General features: G+C 32.0%; 1 protein-coding gene across 4 annotated transcripts in view; it reads left to right on the forward strand.

Annotated features, from left to right (window-relative positions):
- Positions 1 to 21,924: 21,924 nt before the first annotated feature.
- Positions 21,925 to 25,370, forward strand: part of LOC149530562 (floral homeotic protein APETALA 2-like) — an 87,177-nt gene continuing 83,731 nt past the window's right edge. For all 4 annotated transcript variants that reach the window (XR_016358433.1, XR_016358432.1, XM_089808598.1 and 1 more), the window contains exons 1-4: positions 21,925 to 22,860; positions 22,953 to 22,978; positions 24,657 to 24,687; positions 24,862 to 24,949. Coding sequence is in view for 2 of the 4 variants with exons in the window: in XM_089808598.1 (XP_089664724.1) it covers positions 22,415 to 22,860; positions 22,953 to 22,978; positions 24,657 to 24,687; positions 24,862 to 24,949 (591 nt within the window). In the remaining 2 variants the exon portion in view is untranslated. The remainder of the gene's footprint in view (positions 22,861 to 22,952; positions 22,979 to 24,656; positions 24,688 to 24,861; positions 24,950 to 25,370) is intronic.

Below are 25,370 nucleotides of genomic sequence, written 5' to 3' on the forward strand. Positions count from 1 at the left end.
CTGCATCACACAACCAAGGTTAAAAGGAATGATTCTCCTGAATCATGCAAGTGTCAAAACTTGAGCTAAACCCAACTTGGATTGAGAAATCCATGTATCATCTTCAACTGGTCTATTCTTCCACTTCACCAAATACTCATAGTAAATTTTTCCTCATGTGCTCTTATCAAATCTCTAATCCAATATATGTTCAACCTCTTCAATCTGCTTCTTAGGATAATCATCTGATATAACAACTTCATCATCCAACTCATGATACTTATGTGAATCAGCAACATTGAATATAGGAGATATATCCATGTCATTAGGAAACTCAACTTCATAATCATTGCAACTATCAAACTTCCTTAAAATTCTTCAAGGTCCAAACTTCTTCATCTTCATCTTACTGTATGTTCCAATAGGAAATCTTCCTTTCTTCAAATGAACCATCACCTCATCACCAACTTCAAAAATATGATGTCTCCTAGACTTATCAGCATTCTCCTTATACATTTGGTTACTTTTTTCCAACTTCAACTTCACTTCCTCATGCAAAGACTTCATAAAACTAGCAAATTATTCCCTTTTAGCACTTCTCTTTTCTTCACCAGCAACATCCTTCAAATATGATATTCCTCTAGGTTGTATTCCACTAATAATCTTAAAAGGTTTATTTTCTTTTACTCCTATTCACATAATTATTATATGCAAACTCAGTTTGTGCCAATACCAACTCCTAATTACTCGGTTTATCTCCAACTAAAAATCTCAACAAATTACCCTAGCTTCTACTTACAACCTTTTTTAGTCCATCTGTCTGTGGATGGAATGTAGAGCTAAATATCAACTCGGTACCCATCTTCTTCCAAAAATTCCTCCAAAAGTAACCAACAAACTTACTGTCTCTATCATAAAGGTAATCCATGCAATCTAACAATCTTTTTGAAGAAAATCTCAGCAACATGTACAACATCTGATGTGTTCTTACATGATATGAAATGTGTCATTTTAGAAAATCTATCCACAACAACAAATATGGAATCAGACCCTCTTGTTGTCTTAGGTAATCCAAGAACAAAATCCATACTAGTGTCATTCCAAGGTTTCTCAGGAACATAAATAGGTGTATAGAATCCAATATTATGACTTACTCCTTTTGCAACTTGACAAATTTGACAACTCCTTACAAACTTTTGAACATCCTTATACATCTGTGGCCAATAATACTTATCCTTCAACAAACTCAATGTTTTATCAATTTCAAAATGTCCAACCAAACCACCACAATGCTTTTCCTTAATCAAATTAACTCTCATAGCACTTCTTGGTATACACAACTAAATTCTTTTGAATAACATACATTCTACAGTGAAATACTCATCATACTTACTCATGTGATCTGATAGATTTGGTGCTTTGCACTCTCTCAATTATGCCTCAGAAAAATTAGGGTTAGTATTAGACAACTCCTTCATTTCATCAAAACCAAGAACTTCAACCTTCATCTTCATCAACAAAGAACGTCTTCTACTCAATGCATCAACAATTCAATTAATAAATCCACTTTTATGCTTGATCACAAAAGTGAAACTTTGCAAGTACTCAACACACTTCATATGTCTCTAATTTAACTTAAAAGCTTTATGATTAGTATACAACACAAACTCTGTAGGAATCAAATAATGTCTCCAATTCTTCAAGGCTTAAACAATAGCATAAGAATCTTGATCATATAAATAATATTTCCTTTTAGCATCATCCAAATTTTGACTAAGGAAAGCAACAAGGTTACCTTCTTGACTCAACATAGCTCCTATTGCACTACCACTTGCATCGCATTAAACTTGAAATACCTTATTGAAATTAGGCAAAGCCAATATAGATAAATCAACAACCTTTTGTTTCAAAGTCTCAAAACTCTTATCAGCTCTACGTGTCCTCTTAAAATCCTTTTTATCTCCTCTTTTTGTCTTAGTCATAGCATTAAAAACAAAACAAAAATTCTTTATAAACTTCTTGTAAAAACTGGCCAAACCATGAAATGATCTTACCTCACCCACATTCTCAAGTGTAGGCCATTACAAAATTACTTTAACCTTCTCTGGATTCATTCTTAAATCATCAGCTAAAATCACAAGTCTAAAATACACAATCTCATCTTGCATAAAAGAACACTTTCTCAAGTTAAGAATCAACTTATCCTCTTTCAATCTCTGTGATACTTTTTTAACATGCTCAAGATGTTATTCCTTGGTCTTACTGAATATCATAATATCATCCAAGTAAACAATCACAAACTTACCCAAGAATCTCTTGAGAACTTCATTCATCAACCTCATGAAAGTACTAAGTGCATTAGTCAAACCAAAAGGCATAACCAACCATTCATACAAACCATATTTTGTCTTGAAAGAAGTCTTCCTTTCATCACCTTCTCTACTTCTAATATGATGATAACCACTCTTCAAATCAATCTTGGTAAAATACTTTGCTCTACTCAAGCAATCAATTATATCATCTATCTTCGGCATAGGAAGCCTATATTTTAATGTAATGTTGTTAATAGCTCTAGAATCAGTACACATTCTCCATTCTTCTTAGGTGCTAATACAATAGGTACAACACATGGAATCAAACTTTCTTTGATCAAACCTTTCTATAACAACTCATGCACTTGTCTATTAAGTTCTTCATTCTATATAGGTGTCAATCTATATGGTGCTTTGTTCAGAAAACTAGCTCTAGGAATGTTCCATACAAGGACTTATACATCTTCTGGGTGGTAAACCACCAGGTATATCCTCTACAAAAATTTCTTTATACTCGAGCAATACTCCTAGCTTTTGTTGTCACTTGGTTGTTACTATCTATCACTCGGTCATCACTATATTATGTCACTCAATTACTTCTAACCTCTATCACTCAATTATTACTGGCACAACTTGATCTTGTAGGAATTATGGAAAATTTGGTTCTTCTTCATTTCCTATTCAAATTGGTTCCCATTGACTACACAAACTCAAATAGGGGTAAAATTAACCTCATATGGACTTTCAATCAAAGGTAATAATACTTATTTTCTTCCATTCACCCAAAGAGTATGTTGATTAAATCTTCCATCATGCATAGCATATCTATCATGCACTAAGGTCTACTCAACATAATATGGCAACAATCCATTGGCATAAGATCACATAGAAATTCATCAAAGTAATTTCCAATCTTGAACTTCACAACACATTGTTCACTTACCAATATCTTATGCTTATCCTTGATCCATGAAACATGATAGGGTTTAGGATGCTTTAGCCTCTTCAACTACAACTTTGTAACCAACTCCTCTAATGCCATATTTGTTAAACTTCCACTATCAATGATCACTTTGTAACATTTTCCAAACATCTTACATCTAGTCTTGAAAATACTTCTCCTTAGGATAGGTTCCTCATAAACTTCATTATTACACAAAGTTCTTCTCACCATCAGATTTTCTCTAGCCTCAGGTCCACTTAGTGATCCCTCAAGGTCTCGTTGAATCATACCATTTCTATTACCTTTTTTCATTCTCACTAGAGGATCTACACTCAAAGGATCTATGCCCTTCTTTACCATATCTCAAACAATTACCATGAAAACCACCTCTAGAATAAGAATTACCTCTTCCTCGGTAAGAACTAGTATCTCCTCGATAAGAATTACTACCTTTTCATTTAGTCTTGCCTTTGTCACCATTTTGTGATTTAGAGTTTCCTTTGTCTTACATTGTATTGTCAGATCTTCCACCTTCTCCATAGGATCTACCTTTGCTTCTCTAGAATCTACCACCTCTACCTCTTTGTCTTTGTTCATGCTTCTTTGTCAAGATCTCCTCAACTTTCAAGGCATATTGGTATGCTTCTTCCACATTTTCTAGTTTCACAAAACTTATCTCATCTTGAATTCCTAATCTTAATCCATTTAGATACCTTGAAAATCTCTCAACCTCATCATCCACATGTCCAGATCTGATGTCCAATCTATAGAATTCCTTAGTATACTCTTTCATAGTCATGTCCCTTTGCATCTTTCTCAACAAGCTAAAATGGTAATCAATAGGAAGTAACTTCTTCTTCACCTTGTTCACCATTTTCAGCCAAGTCTTAATCTTCTCCTTTCCTCTCCTTTGTCTATCAGTTTGTAAATGCTCTCACCACAATGAGGCATGACCTTTCAACCTAGTGACTACAATTTTCACCTTCCTATTATCAAGAGTGTTTTCAAACTCAAATAACTTCTCCATATTAGAGATCCAATCCAACACAACATTGGTGTCCAATTTTCCATCATAGGGAACAACTTCTATAACAAGCTTTGATTATGCCCTATACAACACTCTCAACAATATTTCCTCATCTTGATCTTCTTCAGGTTCTAGATCAGGGTTTGGTGCCATTGCTTCCTCATCACTCACATCATTAAGATGTGCTCCACTCCTATAGGTTGTCTCCATAGCATCTAATGTGGATGCAATTTATCTCAACATGTCTATAATAGTAGTGTCAACATTCCTCTACCTTGAACCATCTTTGCAAACAGGTCACTGTAAGATCATAACCATCTTCAAGTTATAGGTCAAATCTATAGATTTGCAATCCTACAACTAAATTCAACTTAGGGTTCTACATGATCCAATCTCCACAAGGATGAACCTCAAGATCTGATACCACTAGACACAAGGAGGAGTTGAACAGCTAGGGCCAAAGGTACACCTAACTATCCAAACACCTTGTCGAGTAAACACAACAAAAGAAATACATAGAGAACAACACTAAGGAGAAAGAGAACAAAACACTTTTATTGATTTATCAAATTATCAACATACATGCCTAGGTATAAGGCCTTCTAGGTTACAACTAAATACAAAAATACAACTTCTAGAACTATGATCTAGCTTCAAATTTGCAATACCAAAAACATCTACTCTCAACTCTCTAAGTCTTTACCCTAAACTAAACCAAACACCTCTACTTATACTTACCAAAATAGCTTACATAAGATTCTAGATTATTACATAATAGAAAGGCAAACCTCAAAATGGTTTGCACTCATCCCAAGACAAGATCCTATCATTAAATTCATGATCAAAATTAAATACATAAGTTAGCTCAAACTAAGAACCAATCACTTGATCAAAGAAGGACTCGAGCATCATCAAATATCAGGTTGACATGATGCATGAAGCAACACTCGGTCAACACTTGATAGTTCAGTTAGCACTAGAACTTGGTTGATACTAAATTTAGTCATAAGTACAACTCGACAAACAGTAAACTTGGCCCAAAATACAACTTGGTCAAGACTAGAACTTGGTTTAAATTGCAACTTAGTCGATACATGAACTTAGTCAAAACTATCACTCGACCAACATAGCCACTCGATAACTATTGTAACTCGGTAAGTACTATTAGAACTCAATTAACATTGCATGAACAAACAAATGAGCAAGAATTACAAGGAAACCCAAGACACTCCTACATCAGAATGTCTTTTGGTTCTCTTCTAATTTGCATGTCAAGTGAATTGGATTATCCATCTTGATTCATAATTTATGAAATAATTAACTATAGAAAAATGACTATAGACTATAGAGAAATGACTACTAGTCTACCACACTAAGTAAACCATACCTGAATTTAATGAGCACTACAACTACTAGACTAGTGACTACCAAAAATGAGATGATCAATGATGAAAGAAGAAGGTCAATTGCCTATAAAAAGCCGAGTTCTTAGAAATTTATTTGATCTTTCAGACCTTGGTGATGGTCCCTAAATATTTGTCCTTCCAGCTTCCAGTTCAATTATTTTAAATAATTAAATCTTTGCAAATATTCCACATAAATACAAGTTTGTGCAAAAAAAGTTGTAATGCGTGTGAAGCTTATGGAAGATGGAATGTCACTGACAATGATAAGACCTCTATTTAATTTCCTCTACAAGTGGTATAGGGTGGAAGGAGACATTCACCATTCTAGAGACTTGAACAAGGTTGAGGCTTTGTTTGAGATGTTTGGCCCAAAATAAACCTACAACCATTGAGATATAATTATTAGATGATAGTCTATAGATGCATGTTACTAGTTACACATGTATGTTGAAGATATGACATGCTATTTGAAAGATTTCCCAAAAAGCCATCATTCCAGACATCAATTCTTGCTCGCATGTGTACTGTGTACTAACCCATAAATACTTACTAGAAAATTAAATTATGATTCACACAATTTTGGAAATTAATAATTAAATATATTGGTTGATTAATGTAGAATAACTAGAGCCAAAAAGAAAATACCATGCCACTAAAATATCAAAAATATCAAATATCAACAAAAAGGGGTTTACTTTGCATTATATTCTCTATAGATGCTTAACATTTTTATCTTCATGTGTGTGTGTGTGTGTGTGTGTGTGTGTGAGAGAGAGAGAGAGAGAGAGAGAGAGAGAGAGAGAGAGAGAGAGAGAGAGAGAGAGAGAGAGAGAGAGAGCATGTGCATGTGTGTGTACTATACCAAAAATAGTTGTTGTTTCCCTAAAAAAGGGAAGCGATAAGGTTCCAACCATTACATTTCAAATTTATACACCTTTTGATTATATATTTTACAAAATAAACCCTAACTAAACCGACGATTCTTCATGCAATTCTTCTTTTATCCTTCAAAACATCCCAAAAGCAATTAAGTTCTAATTTTGATGTTCCATTGTATTTGCAATTTGTTCTTCAAACTTAGTAGGGTTACAACTCATTTCAAGGAACATTACTCAGAGGTCTACCTTTTCATGATCCTTTTCCATCTCTTTGATGGTGTCCCTGGGATTAGCAGAGAGAACTTGTGAAGATGCAATAAGCCCAACAGTAAGATCACTTTTCTCCTCATCTTCCTCCACAGTTAAAAATCTAGGTTGATAAAATGGCTTGGATTTTCATTTGATGGTCCCTCTTCCATAAACAGTCCCATTTTTGGCAATCAATTACATTTCTGATAATGGCAACCACTAACCAGGATGTCTGCAATTTAAAGAATGTTTTTTTTACCAGATTCCATTATGTCATTAATGCAATAGGAAATTCTACATATGTGTCATCCTATAGATACCTCCCTTTCTTATAACTCTTTGATTTAATATTGAGCATAGTCTTTTGATAATCTAACAACTAATTTGAAAAACATACGATTAATTTCTAGTCGTTGATTTGTTGAGTAATCATGTTATTTTCTAGCACATTCACTGCATGCATTATATATATTTTTCACTAGATGAAAAATTGCCCAATCCAATATTTTTTTTTCCAATAAATGGGAAAAAATTGCCTTATATAATATATATATTTTTTCTATCACAAGCAACAAAATCGCCTCAATTTTATGAATTTTTTTTAATGGTCAGAGAAAAAGCGCATCTAAAATTAAACTTTTCCTGATGTAAAAAAAATTTCCGATAGATATTAATTCCCACCCCCCCTGAAACTAATGTTGGATTTGCCTCGAATTTATATGTTTTTCAGGGAGGGTTTTTTTTTAAAGTTATCCCTAAAGAGACTACTTAAATATCATCAATATAAAGGTAGAGCCTTTAACATAATGGCAAATTGTGAGCCTCCTATTTGGGAGATCTTAGGTTCAAGCCTATTTGAGCCCATAATCTTATATAACACCTTTATAAGGAAATAGCCAATAAATTTATATGATTTTTTAAACTTAAGCTAGTGATGGCATTTATATAATTTAAAATGATAAAAATTAACAATATGTATCATTTTTAATTGTGCGTATTCATTTGCATTATTTATCATAAAAATAGTCATTAAGATAAATTAAAGAGAATCATTTTAATTGTTATAAATTAAAAAAAAATATTGATTGTATTCTTTCATTTTGATATTTTGAAAATTTCTCGAGAAAAATAGGTTTTTGATAAATATTTTTTATAATCAAAATTTGAAATTAAATCTATCCAACGTGTAGTAATTTTGATAAGATGTCAAAATCTTTGATTGTTTTTCCAAAAAAAAACAAAAAATATACTATCTCAAATAGGATTCTATCCTTTGGTGCACCATATATTCCAAAAAAAAAATCTTTTAATACTTTTTAAATATTTAATGTCAACCTTGTGTTTGATTATATTAGCCTATTTGCAAGAAATGAAAACATCACAACAAATAATTGAAGTATGTAAAAAAATATTATAGATTCCAATATCTAGAAAATATTACTTTTAATTTTTTCATGAGCATCTTTGATTGTAAAATAATTAGAGTTGAAATTGATTTTAGTCTAATTTAGTCTAGAATAGTGTTTAGACTATATGAGTTGCCACATTGTTTCTAGTAAAAGTGTTTCGGTCAAAACTAATTTATAGTAAAGAAAATTACAAATAAGTCCAACGTAATTCAAATTTATAATACTTTTTAATAGTTGTCGTGTAGTTTCAAGTAAAGGAGTTTTTCTCAAAATTACTACACAATTTTGAGCTTTTACTCTTTAGAGAACAAGTTCTTCTCAGTAAAACTTTGAGAGAGATTATCTTTATGGTCATGATAAAGATTGAAACAAAGAAGAAATTCATGAAAATGTCCTAGATATTTTTAGAGTTTAGGTAGACCTAAGTAACATGTGAAATATTAAATATAGTTGTAGAATAAAAGAGGAAATTTAAATAAAAGTTCACGACAATGTATACATTTAATGAAATTCACCTATTGTCATTTACACCACAAACAAACAACCACCCACTTTCAAGTTATTACCTAGTAAAAGGAAAATCACAATTTGATGATCTTTCACATTGGATAGTTCCATCTATTTATTAGACAATACATACAAAGGTTCATTTACATGCCAAAATAATATCTAACTCCTTTCTTAAATAATGGATAATATTTTCTTTTGGAGTGCTACTCCAAATCTTAAGGTTGGAATCATTGCTTCTAGTAACCATCATTAGGGGTGTTGACCCTAGACTCCTACCATGTGCATGTATCACACATCAAAAATTAGGGATGAATATATCAAGGGATGAAGTGATAGATTAAACATCCACACAATGTGATTGATAATAAGATAAAAGTTTCTTAGACAACATATAAGTCCATAAGTAGGAAAGGTAGAGAAAGGAGAAGCATTATGTGGTGATACATAGTATTTATTTGTACAATATTAGTAATCCAAGGACGTATAGTAGAAGGGATAGAGCTATATGCATTATTAATAGAATATGAAGAAATCTTAGCACTACCAACTTGTGAAATATATCATGCATATGTATTATTAATGAAAACATCATGAGTGTTACAATTATTTGTTAAGATTTTAAGCATTAGCCAATTTCACTAAAAATTATTAGTTAGCCAAGTGAAAATCAAGATCATAACCTTGATTATCTTCTATTTTGCTCTCTAAATAACATTATAAACAAGTTTTTAAGTATCTCATAACATAAACACAAAGAAAGTAAAAAACTTTATGCTCTACAACTTGGATTTGACCTCCGCTCATGGTGAACTTTTTTGGGTATGTGCAAGATCATATTGGTGGGCAAAAAAGTAGCAATTTGAAGAAAAAAGCAAGTCTAAACATGTCCAAGCACGCTTTAGAAATTGTTTTGATTCCCCCTGCCCCCCCCCCCCCTCAATACTAATACCAAAGAAAAAAAATCATTACCTCAACAAATCAGATACTTGATATATCTGGTACCTGATCCTTTGCCACTCATACTAGAGGAATCCCATGGAAATTGGAGGATTTGGATTCAAACTTAGCAAGAGGTTGAGATTATCTCCTCCTTGATCCATGTGATTAAAATTCAATTGGTCAACTTTATTCCTTTTTGGTTGTTATACAATGAGACAAATAAACAAATTTGTCTATATAACAAGTTTATAGCATATACTATATAGAATAGTATAATAATATATAGGCTGGTATTATGTTATATAATACATTAGATAGGATATTATATAATATTGTATATAATATATATTTTAGCATATATAATAATTATATAGTATAAATTTAATATACTATCTATATTTAATATATTTAATTATATTATATCTTAAACTATATTGTATATATTATTTTATAGTATATATTTAATTATATAGTATATATTATAATAATTATATAATGACATATCTCAATTGTTCGAATGTGTCGAAATGGGTCCTTTCAACCCATTCCATGACAACATACACTCTTAGGAGTCCTAGGATCCCTATAAACATATATAATGTTATTAAATGAGTTGAAAGGGGTCATAGGGTAACTTAGGACTCCTTTTGACCCATTCCATGATAAAATATATCCCTAGGGGTCTTAGGAGCTCTAGAGACATATCTTATTTGTTCAAATGGGTTGAAAGGGATCACGAAGTATCCTATAACCCCTTTCAACCCATTTGATGACAACATATGTCCCTAGAGGTCCTATGAACCCTAGGGGCATATCTCATTTGTTCGAAAGGATCAAAAGGGGTCATAGGGTATCCTATGACCCCTTTTGACCCATTCCATGACAACATGGATCCTTAGGGGTCCTAGGATCCCTAGGGACATGTCTCATTTGTTCAAATGGGTGGACAAGGGTCATAAGGTATCATATGACCTCTTTCGACCCATTTCATGACAACATACATTCTTAGGGATCCTAGGATCCCTAGGGACATGTATAACATGATTGAATGGGTTCAAAGGGGTCACAATGTATCTTATGACCCATTTTTGACCCATTCCATGATGAGACATGTCCATGGAGGTCGTAGGAGCTGTAAGGACATATCTCATTTGTTTGAAACGTGTCAAATGGGGTCATAGGGTATCCTATGACCCCTTTTAACCCATTTGATGACAACATATGTACCTAGGGGTCCTAGGACCCCTAGGGACATATCTCACATGTTCTAAAGGGTCAAAAGGGGTCATAGGGAAACCTGTGACCTTTTTCCACCCATTCGATGACAAAATGTGTACCTAGGGACCCCTAGGGACATATTTTGTCATTGAACATGTGGAAAAAGGTCACAAGTTTCCCATAGGGACATATTTCTTATGTGTGAAAGCAAAAAAAGGGGTTATAGGGTAATCTATGACCCCTTTCAACCCATTCAATAACAACATATGTCCATAGGTAGCCTACAACTTCTGGAGAGGCATCTCATATGGTCAAATGAATTGAAAGGGGTCATAGGGTATGCTATGACACCTTTTGACCCATTTGATGATAACGTATATCCCTAAGGGTCCTAGGACTGTTCGACTCCCTAGGGACATACCTCATATGTTGTAATGGGTCCAAAGGAGTCATAGGAAAACTTATGATGTCTTTTGATCCATTCAATGAAAAACATGTATTTGTAGGACCCCTAGGAATATATCTCATATGTTTGAATGAGTTGAAAGCAATCATAGAGAAAATATGATCCCATTCAACCTATCTGATGACAACATATGTCCCTAAGGGTCCTAGGACCCTTAGGGACATATCTTATATGTTCAGCTAGGTCAAAAAGGTTCATAAAGAAACTTATGACCCATTTCAACCAATTTGATGATAATATATGTCCATAAGGGTCTTAGGTGTTACAATCTAGAGTTGTTGCACCAAAAGATCGACCCATTAATGCTAGATACAACCACTAGACTTATAGAACATAGGAGGTAGTTAAGCCATGTCACAAATCTCGAAGGGAAACGTTGGCAGTTAGTCCAACAATCCCCTCCTCAGCGTTACCCGAGGAGATTCAAATTTGTGACCATGCTCTGATACCACTTGTTACAAGCTAGAGTTGTTGTTGTAGCAAAAGATCAACCTGTTAATGCTTGATACAACCACTAGACTTATAGAACACAATAGGCAATTAAGCCATGTCATGAATCCCAAAGGGGAACATTGGCAGTTCCAACACTAGGACCACTAGAGACATATCTCAAATGTTTGAAAGGGCCAAAAGGGGTCATACAAAAACTTATAACCCCTTTTGACCTATTTGATGATAATATATGTCCCTAGTGGTCCTAGGACCCCTAAGAACATATCTCACATGTTAAAAAGGGTTGAAAGGGGTCATAGGTTTCTTTTGATCCATTCATTAACAACATATGTCCTTAAGGGTCCTAGGACCCATAGGGACATATCTCGCATGTTAAAAATAGTCGAAAGGGGTCATAGGTTTCCAACCCATTGAATGACAACATATGCCCATAGGGACCCTAGGACTTGTAGAGACATATTTTTTATGTTTGAAAGTGTCAAAAGTGGTCATAGGATAACCTATGACCTCTTTTGACCCATTCAATCACAAAATATTTCCCTAGGGATCCTAGGACCCCTAGGGACATATCTCATATGTTTGAATGGATAGAAAGGGGTCACAGGGTAGCCTATGATCCCTTTCAACCCATTCAATAGCAAAATATGTCCCAGGTATACTAAGATCCCTAGGGACATATACTATATGTTAGAATGGGTTGAAAGGGGTCATAGACAAACCTATGACCCCAAATGACCCATTTGATGATAACATATGTTCGTAGGAGTCCTAGGACCTTTAGAGACATATCTCATATGTTTGAATGGGTCACAGGGAAACCTATGACCCCTTTCAATCAATTTTATGAAACTATATGTCGGTAGGGGTCGTAAGAACCCCAGGGACATGTATTATATGTTTAAATGGGTCAAAAGATGTCAAAGGATACCTATGATCCCTTTCGATCCATTTGATCAAGTTATATATGTGTCTAGGGGTCCTCGATACCCATAGGGTACCTTATGACTCCTTTTGATCCATTTGAAGGTTATGAGGTGGCAAGTGGGGATCATTATTTATTCCATGTTTACTTATGATAAACCCAAGTGTTACCATATTGTTAAGGGCCTTAATACCATTGATATTTAGTGTCATTTGGAAAATGTAATTCTTCTCGATTCTTTACAATTTTATCCTGGTTCTACTAGTTTCTTGGCTGAGGATATGGAAGAAGTTGTGGAAGATTTGGTGATCAAACTTGGACATGACGAAGCCATGGAGACTAGAAATTATCATATTGAGCCATTAAGAATTGAGTAAGCCATTAGAGAGGACAAAGGTTCTTGAACCTATTTGTGGGAAGGGGTTTTGATTCCTTTAATGAAATGCATCGAGGGTCATGATGAGAGAGTCTTAAAATAGTTTGTTGACTCCTAGAAGGGCTGAAGGGTGACTATTAATGGAATTTTGTTTGAAGTTGGTAAGGAATTCATCACGAATGCCACTAATTTGGCCATGGAAGGAAACAAATGGAGATAACAAGTAAGGGTTGTGGATGATGAAAGTTTGAGGAAATTCTTTAGATCTAACGAGGCCCCTGAACATTTTTGTGGTGGGTTTGCTTGTCAAAAACTTTCCAAGCCATGGCTATGGTCTTCTATATGATTATAAGGTACAATACTCTTGAAGACAAGTTTAAAATGATATATTACTACCATTTTCATATCCTTAATCAATTTAGGAATATAGAGCTTATTTCATTTCCTTACATGTTATTACACTCAATGGATGATTGTGTTTGGAATGTGCGTAAGAAGAGGGAGGAGGGTGAGAGCTATATTATATACCATCAAGACCTACTGTTCTACCTCTTTTAATTTTATAAAGGCCTTAACCCTCAAGTACAAAGTTTGGCCCCTTCCCCTCTCAAAATCATTGATTCTCCCAAAACTTCTTCCCCTTCAAAAAAATCCTTGGATGATAAGGAACCCTCTATCAATGTTAAAAAATGGTTAAAACGGTGAAGCTTGAGATCCTTGATGTGGAAAATTCTGGAGCCACTTCCATGAAGTGAACCCATAGGTCCAGCAAGAGAGACAGAGACAAGCAGTCTTCTACCCCTTCAGGTCAATAAAAATTGATTTGTTCAGAATCCATAAAGAAAACATGTAAAAAAGGTCATCTTATGCCTAAATAGAAAGCCACAAGGATAATTTATGGGGAGAAGGAGGAAGAGGAAATAAGTAGTGAAGATATAGGTTAGGATACCACAGTCAGGGGTCAGGATAGTCCCATTCCATCCTGGGTGTCAGATACTTTTAAGGCTGAGGTTGACACCCTTGAGTCAAAGATGAGGGATGGAACTAGAGACCAAGGGATAGTTACCTCCTCTTTTAGGAAATTGACCAAAGAAAAGCAGAGCTAAGGAACATAAATTAATATGGAGAAACAGGTTGAAAATCACATGGGAGGTGATAGCCAGAAGGGGGATAATCTTGAACCTTAGGAAATTGGTCATAAATATCCCTCTATTAAGGAGGATTTTTCCAAGTTGGAAGAAACCGCCACTAGTCTAATCAAGAAGAATGAGGACCTCATGGATAAGCTTGACATAATGAAAAATCTTTATGTTCAAGTCATGCACTTGGTGACTACCACCCTTCATCTTCTGCAGGCTAGAAAGGAGCAGAATAATGATGCCAAAGATATGAAGACTACCTAGACTCACTTTATGGTTTCCAAACATATGATTGGCTATGACTCTTGTTAGAGAACCCGAACAACCAAATGAAGGAGAGTTATCTCTAGTTCGTTGTGTTTTAATTTTTGGCTCTTTCTATTTTAAGCTTAGTGTTGGGCCCATGGGGCCTTTTTTGTTAGAAATCATTGGACTTTTTTTATGCCCAGGAACTTAAATTGGGGTATGTATAATTGTAATTATGATAATTGTTCAAGTGATAAATATAGTAGTCTCAGCTATAGGAATATGGTAGTCTGGGGGTTTTTGATATTAAGGAAGAGAGTTGGTTAATCTATTGATAATGACTTCCAGTTGATTCTCAAGCTTTTTTTTTTGTCTTTGCATCTGCCCCCATTATGGCTGCTTTTTTTCTGTTAAAAACCTAAACACAAATATAGGAAACTAAAGTAATGGTGCACATCTAGATTGATAAATAATGATACTAATGTTACACTAAATATTAAAATGAAATGATAATGAAGAAGCCAAAGGTAAGTAGGACGAGCAAAACATATAGTAATTTATGAAAGATAAAACCTAAAAGAATATGCCTGTTAATAAAATATAAGGAATTACATACATAAACTCTAACAAGATCTAAAAATTTATAATACAATTTCAATAAAATGTATAATAAAAAATAATCCAGTAATGAGGGTGTTTAAACGATAAAGAAAAACCATATGATACCAAAATAAGATAAGATGAGCTTAAAAAAAGTCTAAATTTTCTAATAACTAATTTTTATAATTATTAACTATTTTTAGAACATGAGTATTAGTGTAATACTTTTGACCAATATAATTGATATTATGATACAACATTTTAAACCTAAAAATTACTACCACTGACTTACAATTTTGTGTGTGTTAAACTACCATTGACCATGTGCATATTTAAAGTATGTTTTATAACGTAAGATGAAAATATTTTCTAGATCCATTAAAAGTATTTGAATTTAACACAACAAATTTGTTTAAAATTTATTATTCTTTCTCAAGGAAGAACCCATATATTTCAATTATTTGTCATGCTTAGTATTTATAAATTAGTAACTTAGTATTCAATATGCTTCATGTAACACGTTGCTAACTGTCAATTTTTACTCTATATGATTATAAAAGAAAATTACAGTTTTCCTAATCTCAAATATAGACTTGTTTAATACAATGCACATGATTTACAATATAGAAAGAGAGGGGTGATCACTAATATTTTTTAGGGATTTTTAAATCTAAGCAGTTCAAAGAATTTCATTCATAAATTTTAGCTCCTAAATTTAAGAAAGCTAATGGTCCCATGAATTGTATATTGAAGATCAACTTAAAATTTTGAATTAATGGTGTCATATTTTATGGCTAGATTCATTTTATTTTGGTGGGAACATAACAAACATATTAATTGTTGAATTGACACAAATTTCTCTAAGATAGTGTGGCTATTTCCAACACCACTCCATTTTTATCTGCTCAAATTGAGAGGGCTAAAAAGTAGGATCTCCTATTTTTTAGGAGAATATTCCCAATAAACCTTTACCCCCCTCAAAAAATTCTCATGGGACCTTCCACTCTTAAAAAATAGAGCCCAAGCCCCCTCCCCCACCATGAGACCCCTTCCTAAATGTGATGTAAATAGAAACCTAGTTTAGATTCTCAAATCTATTATTTTGGTATAAAATTATTAATGTAGGTTATTCATTATCTGAAAATTTCTATAATTAACAAATTTCTGTGCGAGTTAAACTATTATGTTTTCCACATTACCAGTTGCCAACTTTTATTTTCAATTTCATTTGGTATCTTCATTATTTATAGTAATCTATGAGCGATGGTATTTATAAGTAACTTAAGAACTTGTTTGTTGACAGTTAAGGAACAAGGTTCCTTGGGTCAACCATTAAGAGAGACTAGTTTGTAAGGTTGCGTTGAAGATAAATAAGGATGTAGACACCCTAGATGAAGATTTAGAGGTAAATTTTATTCCTCTTAATGTGCTGATTGAAGTTTTTTTTTTAAATACTTCTTAAATGCATTGGGAAGTTGAGTGAGGCGAGGTTAATAAAATGAGTACAATTGAATGTATTTTAATACATGAGTATATAATACTAATCAAATGAAATGTGTATCTTGAGTTGCATCATGACAAAAATAAAACATGTGAGAATGTGATCTAATTTTTAAATTAAAAAAATTAAATATGAGAGATTAGATCTATAATATCAAAGAATCTTTGAACATTTATCAATATCTGATACATGATTATATTTGTAATTAGGAAACTAATGTAGGGGTCCCATGGAGGGGGGCTTCCTAAGAAATAGAGGGGTTAAGCATTGGGATTTTTTAGGGGTTTTTAAAGGTGAAAAATTCCATGAATTTTATAATATGTTTGAGCTAAAACTTTTAGCTCCTGAATTGAAGGAAGCTAGTGGTACCATGAATTGTATATCGAAGATCAACTTAAGATTTTGAATTTATGGCATCATAATTTATGACTCAATTCATTTTGTTTTGGTGGGAAAATAACAAACATATTAATTTTTGACATTGACACAACTTTCTCCTAAGCTAGTAGGGCTATTTCTAGCCCCACCCCATCTTCACCCACTCAAATTGAGAGGGCTAAGAAGTAGGAGCTCCTACTTTCTAGGAAAAGATTCTAAATAAACCTTAAGTCCCCTCAAAAAGTATAATGGGACCTTCCACTCCTCAAAAAATAGAGCCCAAGCCTCCTCTATGGGGCCACTGTCTAAATGCGATGTAAATAGAAACCTAGTTTAGATTTCAAATTATTAATCTACATTATTCACTATCTCAAATTTTCTATAAAACATATTTCTATCGGTGTTAATATTTTAATTTCACTCTATGTCTTGATTATTTGTAGTAGTCAATGATTAGTGGTATTTATATGTACCTTGATAATTTATTTGTGGATAAGGAAAAAGGATTCTTAGGTCAACCATTAAGAGAGACTAGTTTGTAAGGTCATGTTAAAGATAAATATGCATGTAAACACCCTAGATGACAATCTAGAGGTAAATATTGTTCCTCTTAATGTGCCCATTGAAGTGTTCTTTTAACAAAAACTTCTTAAATGCATCATTGGGAAGTTGAGTGAGTTGAGGTTAATAAAATGGATACAATTGAATGCTTTTTAATACATGAGTATATAATATTAATAGAATGAAATGTGCATCTTGTGTCGAATCATGACAAAAATAAAAATTTGTGAGAGCGTGATCCAATATTTAAATTCAAAATTTTAAATATGAGAGATTAGATCTATAATTATAAAGAATGAATAGTTATCAATATATTTTCTTAATTAACAACCCAAAATAGCCAATTGAAATAGAATATAATTTCAACACACTTTAATTAGATTTTGAAATTTATAAATATTATATATAATAATAATAAAAAAATTGACATAAGTTGTCCGTAATCCATCTTGTATTTACAAGAATGCTACAAGAATTGATTGTGTAATATTTGATATCAATGTTTTGCATTATACTCTTCCTCTTTCCAATGGAGGGTTACTTAGTGTTTAATCCAATCTTTTAGAATACACTCTTCCTCTTCTTGAAGCAAGATTATTGAGTGTAGTCCAATATCTATTACTCTCTACCTCGTTCTGATGATAGATTACACAATGCAATCTAAAATTTCAAATTAAATTCTTTATTTTCTATAAGAGAACTTATTGATAGCAATTTGGCATTTAGGTTACACTTTTTCTCTTCACGACCATAGATTATAATTTAATTCAATATTTTAGATTACATTCTTCCTTTTTATGCTCACACTATTTGTCTTATGAATCATAGAGTATGACATTTCAAAGTACACTCTTCCTCTTCATAATGCTAGAGTATTGAGCATAACTTAACTTTTCAAAGTATACACTGCCTCTTTCCACGATGATATATTATTAAGTGTAATCCAAATTGTCAAAAAAAAAAAAACACACAAGTTAATTCCAAAAACATCTTTTAATAACAAGTGACGCAAGCATCATAGTTCCTGCCATTTGAATTTTTAGTTTAAACAAAATAGAAGTAGCAATGTTTCCATTCAAACATTGATAATTGCATGAGATGGTCTATGCTGAATCTTGATGTGAGTGACTTGCTATGGTTTGAACAGTGTAAAAATAGCTTATTTGCATTAGATAGAAAATCTAGCTTCAGATAAGATGGTGCCCTGGTATATTAGCACCAAATTCACCTTATAATATAAGAAATATAAAAGATAAATAAGTTAAAAGAAAATAATGGAAGAATAGAGAAAAATATTCATAACAAAATATTTGAATTGTTGGTCTTTATATTGTTTAAAATTTACAAATATAATTTCAAATGTAAAAAATTGCTAAATTTTTATCGTAATTTCTTTGGTTTTTTAGAATGTAAAAGTTTAATTCCTAAAGTTATTATAATGTTCTTAAATAACCTTTAATCAATAAATAATTATGAATAAAATAAAATCTAATATATTTATATTAAATTATTGTGATTAAATATTTATATAAATATTCTGGTTCACAATCAATAATTGAAAAAGTAAAATAGAAAATTGAACATAATAATATAAAATATTAAAAAAAAATAAAACTATATTGAACAAGAGACGCAATGCGTCATAGTTCCTGCCTAATGCATACTGGTTGTAGAGGTGTAGATGAGTGAGAATCTAAATTAACACTATGAATGCATTAATGTTTGCCTAGAAATGCACTTGTGATCTGATAGGATTGCTCATATTTTGTTGTTAAATTCTCGTCCTAGAAATGCACTTGTGATATGATAGGATGACTCATATTTTGTTGTTAAGTTCTTGTGCTATATTATTTTATCTTTGGGCATTTAAGCCCAAGAATAAGAGGCCAAAGTTCCCAATATGGCACTAAGTACTTAATATCATACTATGATCAATACATATGCTTTAAAGACAAATTTGCACCTTCTAAGTTGACAACTTAAATTATGTGCAATGAGGAAAGATATCCATACCAATATTTGAATAGTAGAACTTGAAGAAGTGATGAAGCATTTGGAATATCACATTATATGTTTAAGCATACTATGCATGCTACTAGAAAACCATAAGTAGTTGGAATAACTCCCCCAACTATGTATTATTCTCATCTTGATTATCAAATGGAACTCACACTATTTTTAATCATTAGCATTGGACAAAAATTAGGATAAAGATATAGATAGAGATAAATAATAATATACAACAATAACAACATAAACATATATGCAGAGGGAAAAAAGATAGATAATATAGAGGAGGAAGAGGAAGAGAGAAAATAGTAAGATAGAGTGATACCAACATAAGTTGTGTGTGTGAGAGAGAATTAAATATAATTAATTTTCTTAATAAAACAAATAGTCAAAATAAAATCATGGTTATAATAAAGAATTAAAATATATTATATTTTAATTAATAAAATTAAGAATTTAATTTTTATATTAAAACTCACATTTCTATAAGAAAAAATGAAATGTATTGAAATATAAAAATATTTAATAAGTAAAACTAATTGTTTAATTTTACACAATTAAAGAAGGTTTACTATTTAATGTTTTGTATTTTCAAATTTTTAATAAAATTAAGTAATTTTTAATTATGAAATAATATCTATATAATTTAATATGTACATTTATAAATAATAAATAGATGTAATACATATAAATTTGATGTTGATGAATAAATATGATGTAATAAATAAGAAATAAAATATTACTATTTAATTTTTAATACATAGTTTATAAAAACCTAATAATAATTTAAATATCTTTTAAAATTGAATTATTTTTATTTTGTGGTTATTTCTTTAGTATTTTTTTGATATAAAATATAATTATTAATTTAATATTAAAATATATATTTAAGTTTTAAATGTGTTTAAACTAAATGATAAATTGTTTAAATAAAAAATATTAATAATAAAAAATACTATAATTTAAAAATTGTAACACTTATCAATTATACATATTACAAACACTATTATAAAATATAATTAAAAAATAATATTATTTAATTTATTTTTATAAAAGTAAAATAATAGTAATAACTTAACCACTTTTTTTAAAAAAAACAAAGTTTTAAAAAAATTAGAAATTTAAAATACAAAGATATAACATATTGAAATTATGTTAAAAAGACACACACAACACACATACACACACACATAGATATAAGCATAATTTTAACTTATGCATTAGAACAAGTTATATCAAATAGTAAAAAATAAACATCAATGTACAATTAATAATAAATATATTTAAAATAAGAAATTAAAAATATTTAATAGATTGTGATAATTAATATTGATATGAATGTTAGAAAATATTTGTATTTTTTGTTGAAAAAAATAGTACAGACCAATAGAATAGATGAAAAATATGATTTATAAAATACTGAAAAATTAAAAAAAGATATAAACATTTGAAATCTCATATAATCTCTTAAATTCTTGAATTTGATTGGTTAGTGTTAATATCATATTTTGGGATTGACATGAATGCATGAATATTCCTTGGCACGAACTAAAAATATTAAGATTTAAGTTTTATTTCTTATATAAAGAAAATAGTCAAAATGTCATGTCATTGATATAATTACTATTTGATCTTTATGTTTAAAATAGTTCTAAAAATGATTTTCTATGTTAAAAGAAGATTTGTATGAAAGATGACATAAGTTATAATTAATGCATTAAATATGGTTAAAAAATATTTTTAGAAAAGATGATATTATTAAAAATAGAGTGTACAAAATATCTTAATTTTTAATTTTTTATGAAGAAAATTAATTTTACTCCCTACTATTATGGCTTGCTCTAAGCCAATCAAAAAAAAGAAAAATTATTTTGTTTAAATCATTTAATAGATGAAAAAATTAAAACTATAATTTGTAGACATATGTTGTAAAAATTCATGACTCTGATTGGCTATTTAAAAGTTACTATTGCATCCTATGACATCTAATGATTGCAATAGTATACTAGCATGTCAAGAACTAATAATAATAATAACAATTGACAATATTGTAGAATAGAAATACTGTATATCCCTTACCTTGAAAGAACCATTAAAATTTTAATTCTATTTATGATCATTTCCAAACGCCAAGAGCTTTCTAATTTTATTTTTTTGGCATAGACAAGGGAGAAACATTGAAATATGTAATCTGCAAAAACATCACATCTCTGAAGAGGCATGATGAGTTCGCTATACCTGTTTGTGTATATAATTACGTACACTACTAATTCATCGAACGTCTGCATCAGGCAGCCCGATATTTTGGTCACGTTTTCCCAAATTTACAAAAATCACCGCATTTTTTTTGGCGGTGTTTGAATCTCGTTTAGCTAAAACGACTAAAATAAAGCCCATTTCTGAATGTTTTCCGTATGCCTATTTTGTACTGCGCCTCGCAATAATGCCGTTGTCGGGCGTCCTTGCTTTACAGTTGTCTTCTTCTACCCAGGCTCTTCTCTCCCCTTCAATGGCGGACTGTGAAAAGACCGGATGAAAGATCGCAAAAGATGAAGAGAAGCAAATCCATACTTTGCTTCTAAGCTCAGGAAAAGGTCATCTTCTCAAGCTTTCCGAGGATAGCTTTGAAGGTTGGTTTATCGTGATTATGGAGACATAAGCGTTTGAAGGAGCTCAAGCTTCCGGATTTTCATTTGGCGTGGAGAAATTCTGCAATGGATTACATTTTCTGAAAGAAATTGTGCGCTTTTTCTAGATGATCCGCAGATCTTTGACAAGGAGCGTCCTCAAGATTGGACTTCTAGGGTTTGAGGAGGCCGGAGAAACCCCAAAGGTTGGACTTTTAGGGCTTGCCAAAGCAGATCAAAGAGTGCAGCGCCTTTAGGGCCCGAGATGACGGGTCAGGTGGTGGATTGTTCGGGCGCGGAGCAGGAGGAAGTGAGAAGCAATAGGATTGAGAGCTGTAAAAGAGCCCTAATTGAAATTGAGGGGGACGAGAGTGGAACCTCCGACTCGTCCATAACTGGTACTAAACCGGAGACTGGTGAAGGCGAGGGGGATATTTCGTCTGGTCACAAGATCTTTGGCTTTTCTCTGAGGCACAAGGTGGCTGTGAGCAGTTCGAGCGAGGATAGGAAGTTGTTGAGTAATGAGGAAAAGCAACACCGCCCGGTGTATGTGACTCGGCAGCTTCTACCAGTGGAAGTTGAAGCGTCGGGTGAGCAAAGTACGGGTGGCCGTGCCGTGAAGAAAAGCAGGCGAGGGCCGAGGTCGAAGAGCTCGGAGTACCGCGGGGTGACCTATTACCGACGTACCGGCCGGTGGGAGTCTCATATATGGTAACAACTAACAGCAAGACCCAGCCTTTTTGGGTTTTTTGTGCCTTTTTCGGGCTGAGCTCCAGATTGATGTTCTCTTTGTACAATTGCAGGGACTGCAGAAAGCAAATCTATCTAGGTACGAGCTTCCCCTATTTGGTTATTTGTACTGCCGGGCTTTGAAACTGTTCGTTGTGTTTGCAGTGAAATGGTGTCAATGTATTGGCTGCAAGATGTGAACTTTTTAGGGAAGTAATTCATAATGCATTGGCTTCAATATGTGAAAATTCTAGTGAAATGATTGGCTTCAAGATGTGTAATTTTTAGTTCTTATTTGAAGATTTCTGGAACTTAAGCTTTTATTTTTAACCACATTTTCGGTTTTCTGAGGAAAAGCCGTGGAAAGTGATTCGAAATATTGGAAAAAAATACAGAGGGAGAGGATGATCACAAAGTCCTTTTTCTTCATCAAATTCTCTTCTTTTGTTTGTTTATTCTGATGATTGATTGGAAATATTAATGAAGAAAACTGTGACAAACATTCTATCATTTGTTTGTTTGTTATGATGATTGATTGGAAATATTAATGAAGAAAACTGTGACAAATATCCTATCATTTGTTTGTTTGTTATGATGATTGATTGGAAACACTATTGAAGAAAACTATGTCAAATAGTCTATCACGCTGATAGAAACATGTGCATATTTTTTTTTCCCTTCATCAAACTCTCTTCTTTTGTTTGTTTTTTCTGATGTTTGATCTTGAAGTTTGAGATCTTGAAAGTTTGATCTGAAATAGTGATGAATAAAAGTGTTCACATAGTCTATCACAGCGACAAAGGCAAATGCCCAGTGTCTTTTTCCTTCATAATTCTTTTCCTTCTTTTGTTTTTTAACTTTTATTTTGATGATTTACTGAAAAGTGGGATTTCTAACATTGGTCAAGCAAAAACCTTCACATAGTCTATTACAATGGCCAAGAAAAATATTCATTCTTTTTGCTTCAACAATCTCTCTTCTTTTCTATATTTATGCTGATGATTAATCTGGACTGTGATTCAAAACATTGGTGAAGAAAACTGTTTAAATAGTGTATCATACTGATAGAGGGAATTTTTTAGGCTTTTGTCTCCATCAAATTATCTTCTTTTGAGCGAGGATAGGGAAATTTTCAGGCTTTTGTCTCCATCAAATTATCTTCTTTTGTTTATCTATTCTAATGAGTGATGATGGAGTGTGATCATAGCATTGACAAAGAAAAGTTATTCACTTTTAATATTGATGAAATCTTCAGAGATTTTTTTTTTCCATCGAATCAATCTATCTTGTTTACTCATTCTGATGGAATGTCATTCAAAATTTTGGCATAGTATGCCATATTGATGAAGCAAAATATTAACATAATTTGTTTTTGTCATCAACTTGTCTCTTCTTTTGTTGTTAATTTATTCCAACTGGATGCCATTCAAAGCGTTGATGAATTGTTTTTTTCATATAGTCATATTATATTGACAAAGAAAAATGTTTATGTAATTTTTTTCATCAATTTTTTTCTTTTGTTTATTTATTCTGATGGTTGATCGTATAATGTGATTGAAAATATTGAAAAATATTGTTTATATGTTAAATCATATTGACTGAAGAAAACTGTTAGCATAATCTAATTCAAAATAATTTCAAACAAACATATGATATATCTTGTTATTATGTGAAATATAAACTTAGATTTGCCAATATGCAAGGATTTCATAATGAGGGATACTTTTATCTTTTATCTCTGAGGTTTACTAAGCTGGAGTATCTGTTTTGAAGTGCAGGTGGCTTTGACACCGCTCATGCAGCTGCCAGGTATAATTTTACAGCCCAATTTGGCTGTTTAGGCTCCACTATTTGTTTCTTGATGAGTAAATCCATAACTGACGCTGCTTTATTAAGTTACCGAATATGGTCCATGCTTAATATGGACCAAAGTAGTAAGAATTGAAGTTTAATAGTAATACAGTAAACTATGTTGCACGGCAGAGCTTACGATAGAGCGGCCATTAAATTTCGTGGTGCCGAAGCCGATATCAATTTTGTTCTCAGTGATTACGAAGAAGAAATGGGCCAGGTCAGATCACGCTTCTCTCTGATTGACTTTGTATACTTTCTAAATGCATTTATTTCTATGCAGTTGCAAGAGTTCTTGTATGATAATCTGCGTATCAACATTCATGGTTCACAGCTTTAATATTATTTACGAACTGGACTATTTGGAGGATTTTTTCAATAAGCTTTCTAATATCATCACCCAACTACCATCAGAATTCTAATTTGCTATTATATCATTTGGTAATGAAAATGTAGACATTCTGCTTTATCACTTTTTGGGATTATATTCCATGACATACCATCAGAATTCCAATCTGATACATATGATCAACTAATACAAAATAATAATGACACTCTTGATCCATCATCACGATTCCAATTTGACATATCTCAAATGCAAATGCATCAGAATTTTAATTTGAGATATATTATCTATTAAT

The sequence above is a fragment of the Cupressus sempervirens genome, chromosome 11 (assembly GCF_028749045.1).
Source record: "Cupressus sempervirens isolate cs-2001-9-10 chromosome 11, ASM2874904v1, whole genome shotgun sequence".
In the NCBI taxonomy this organism is placed as follows: Eukaryota; Viridiplantae; Streptophyta; class Pinopsida; order Cupressales; family Cupressaceae; genus Cupressus; species Cupressus sempervirens.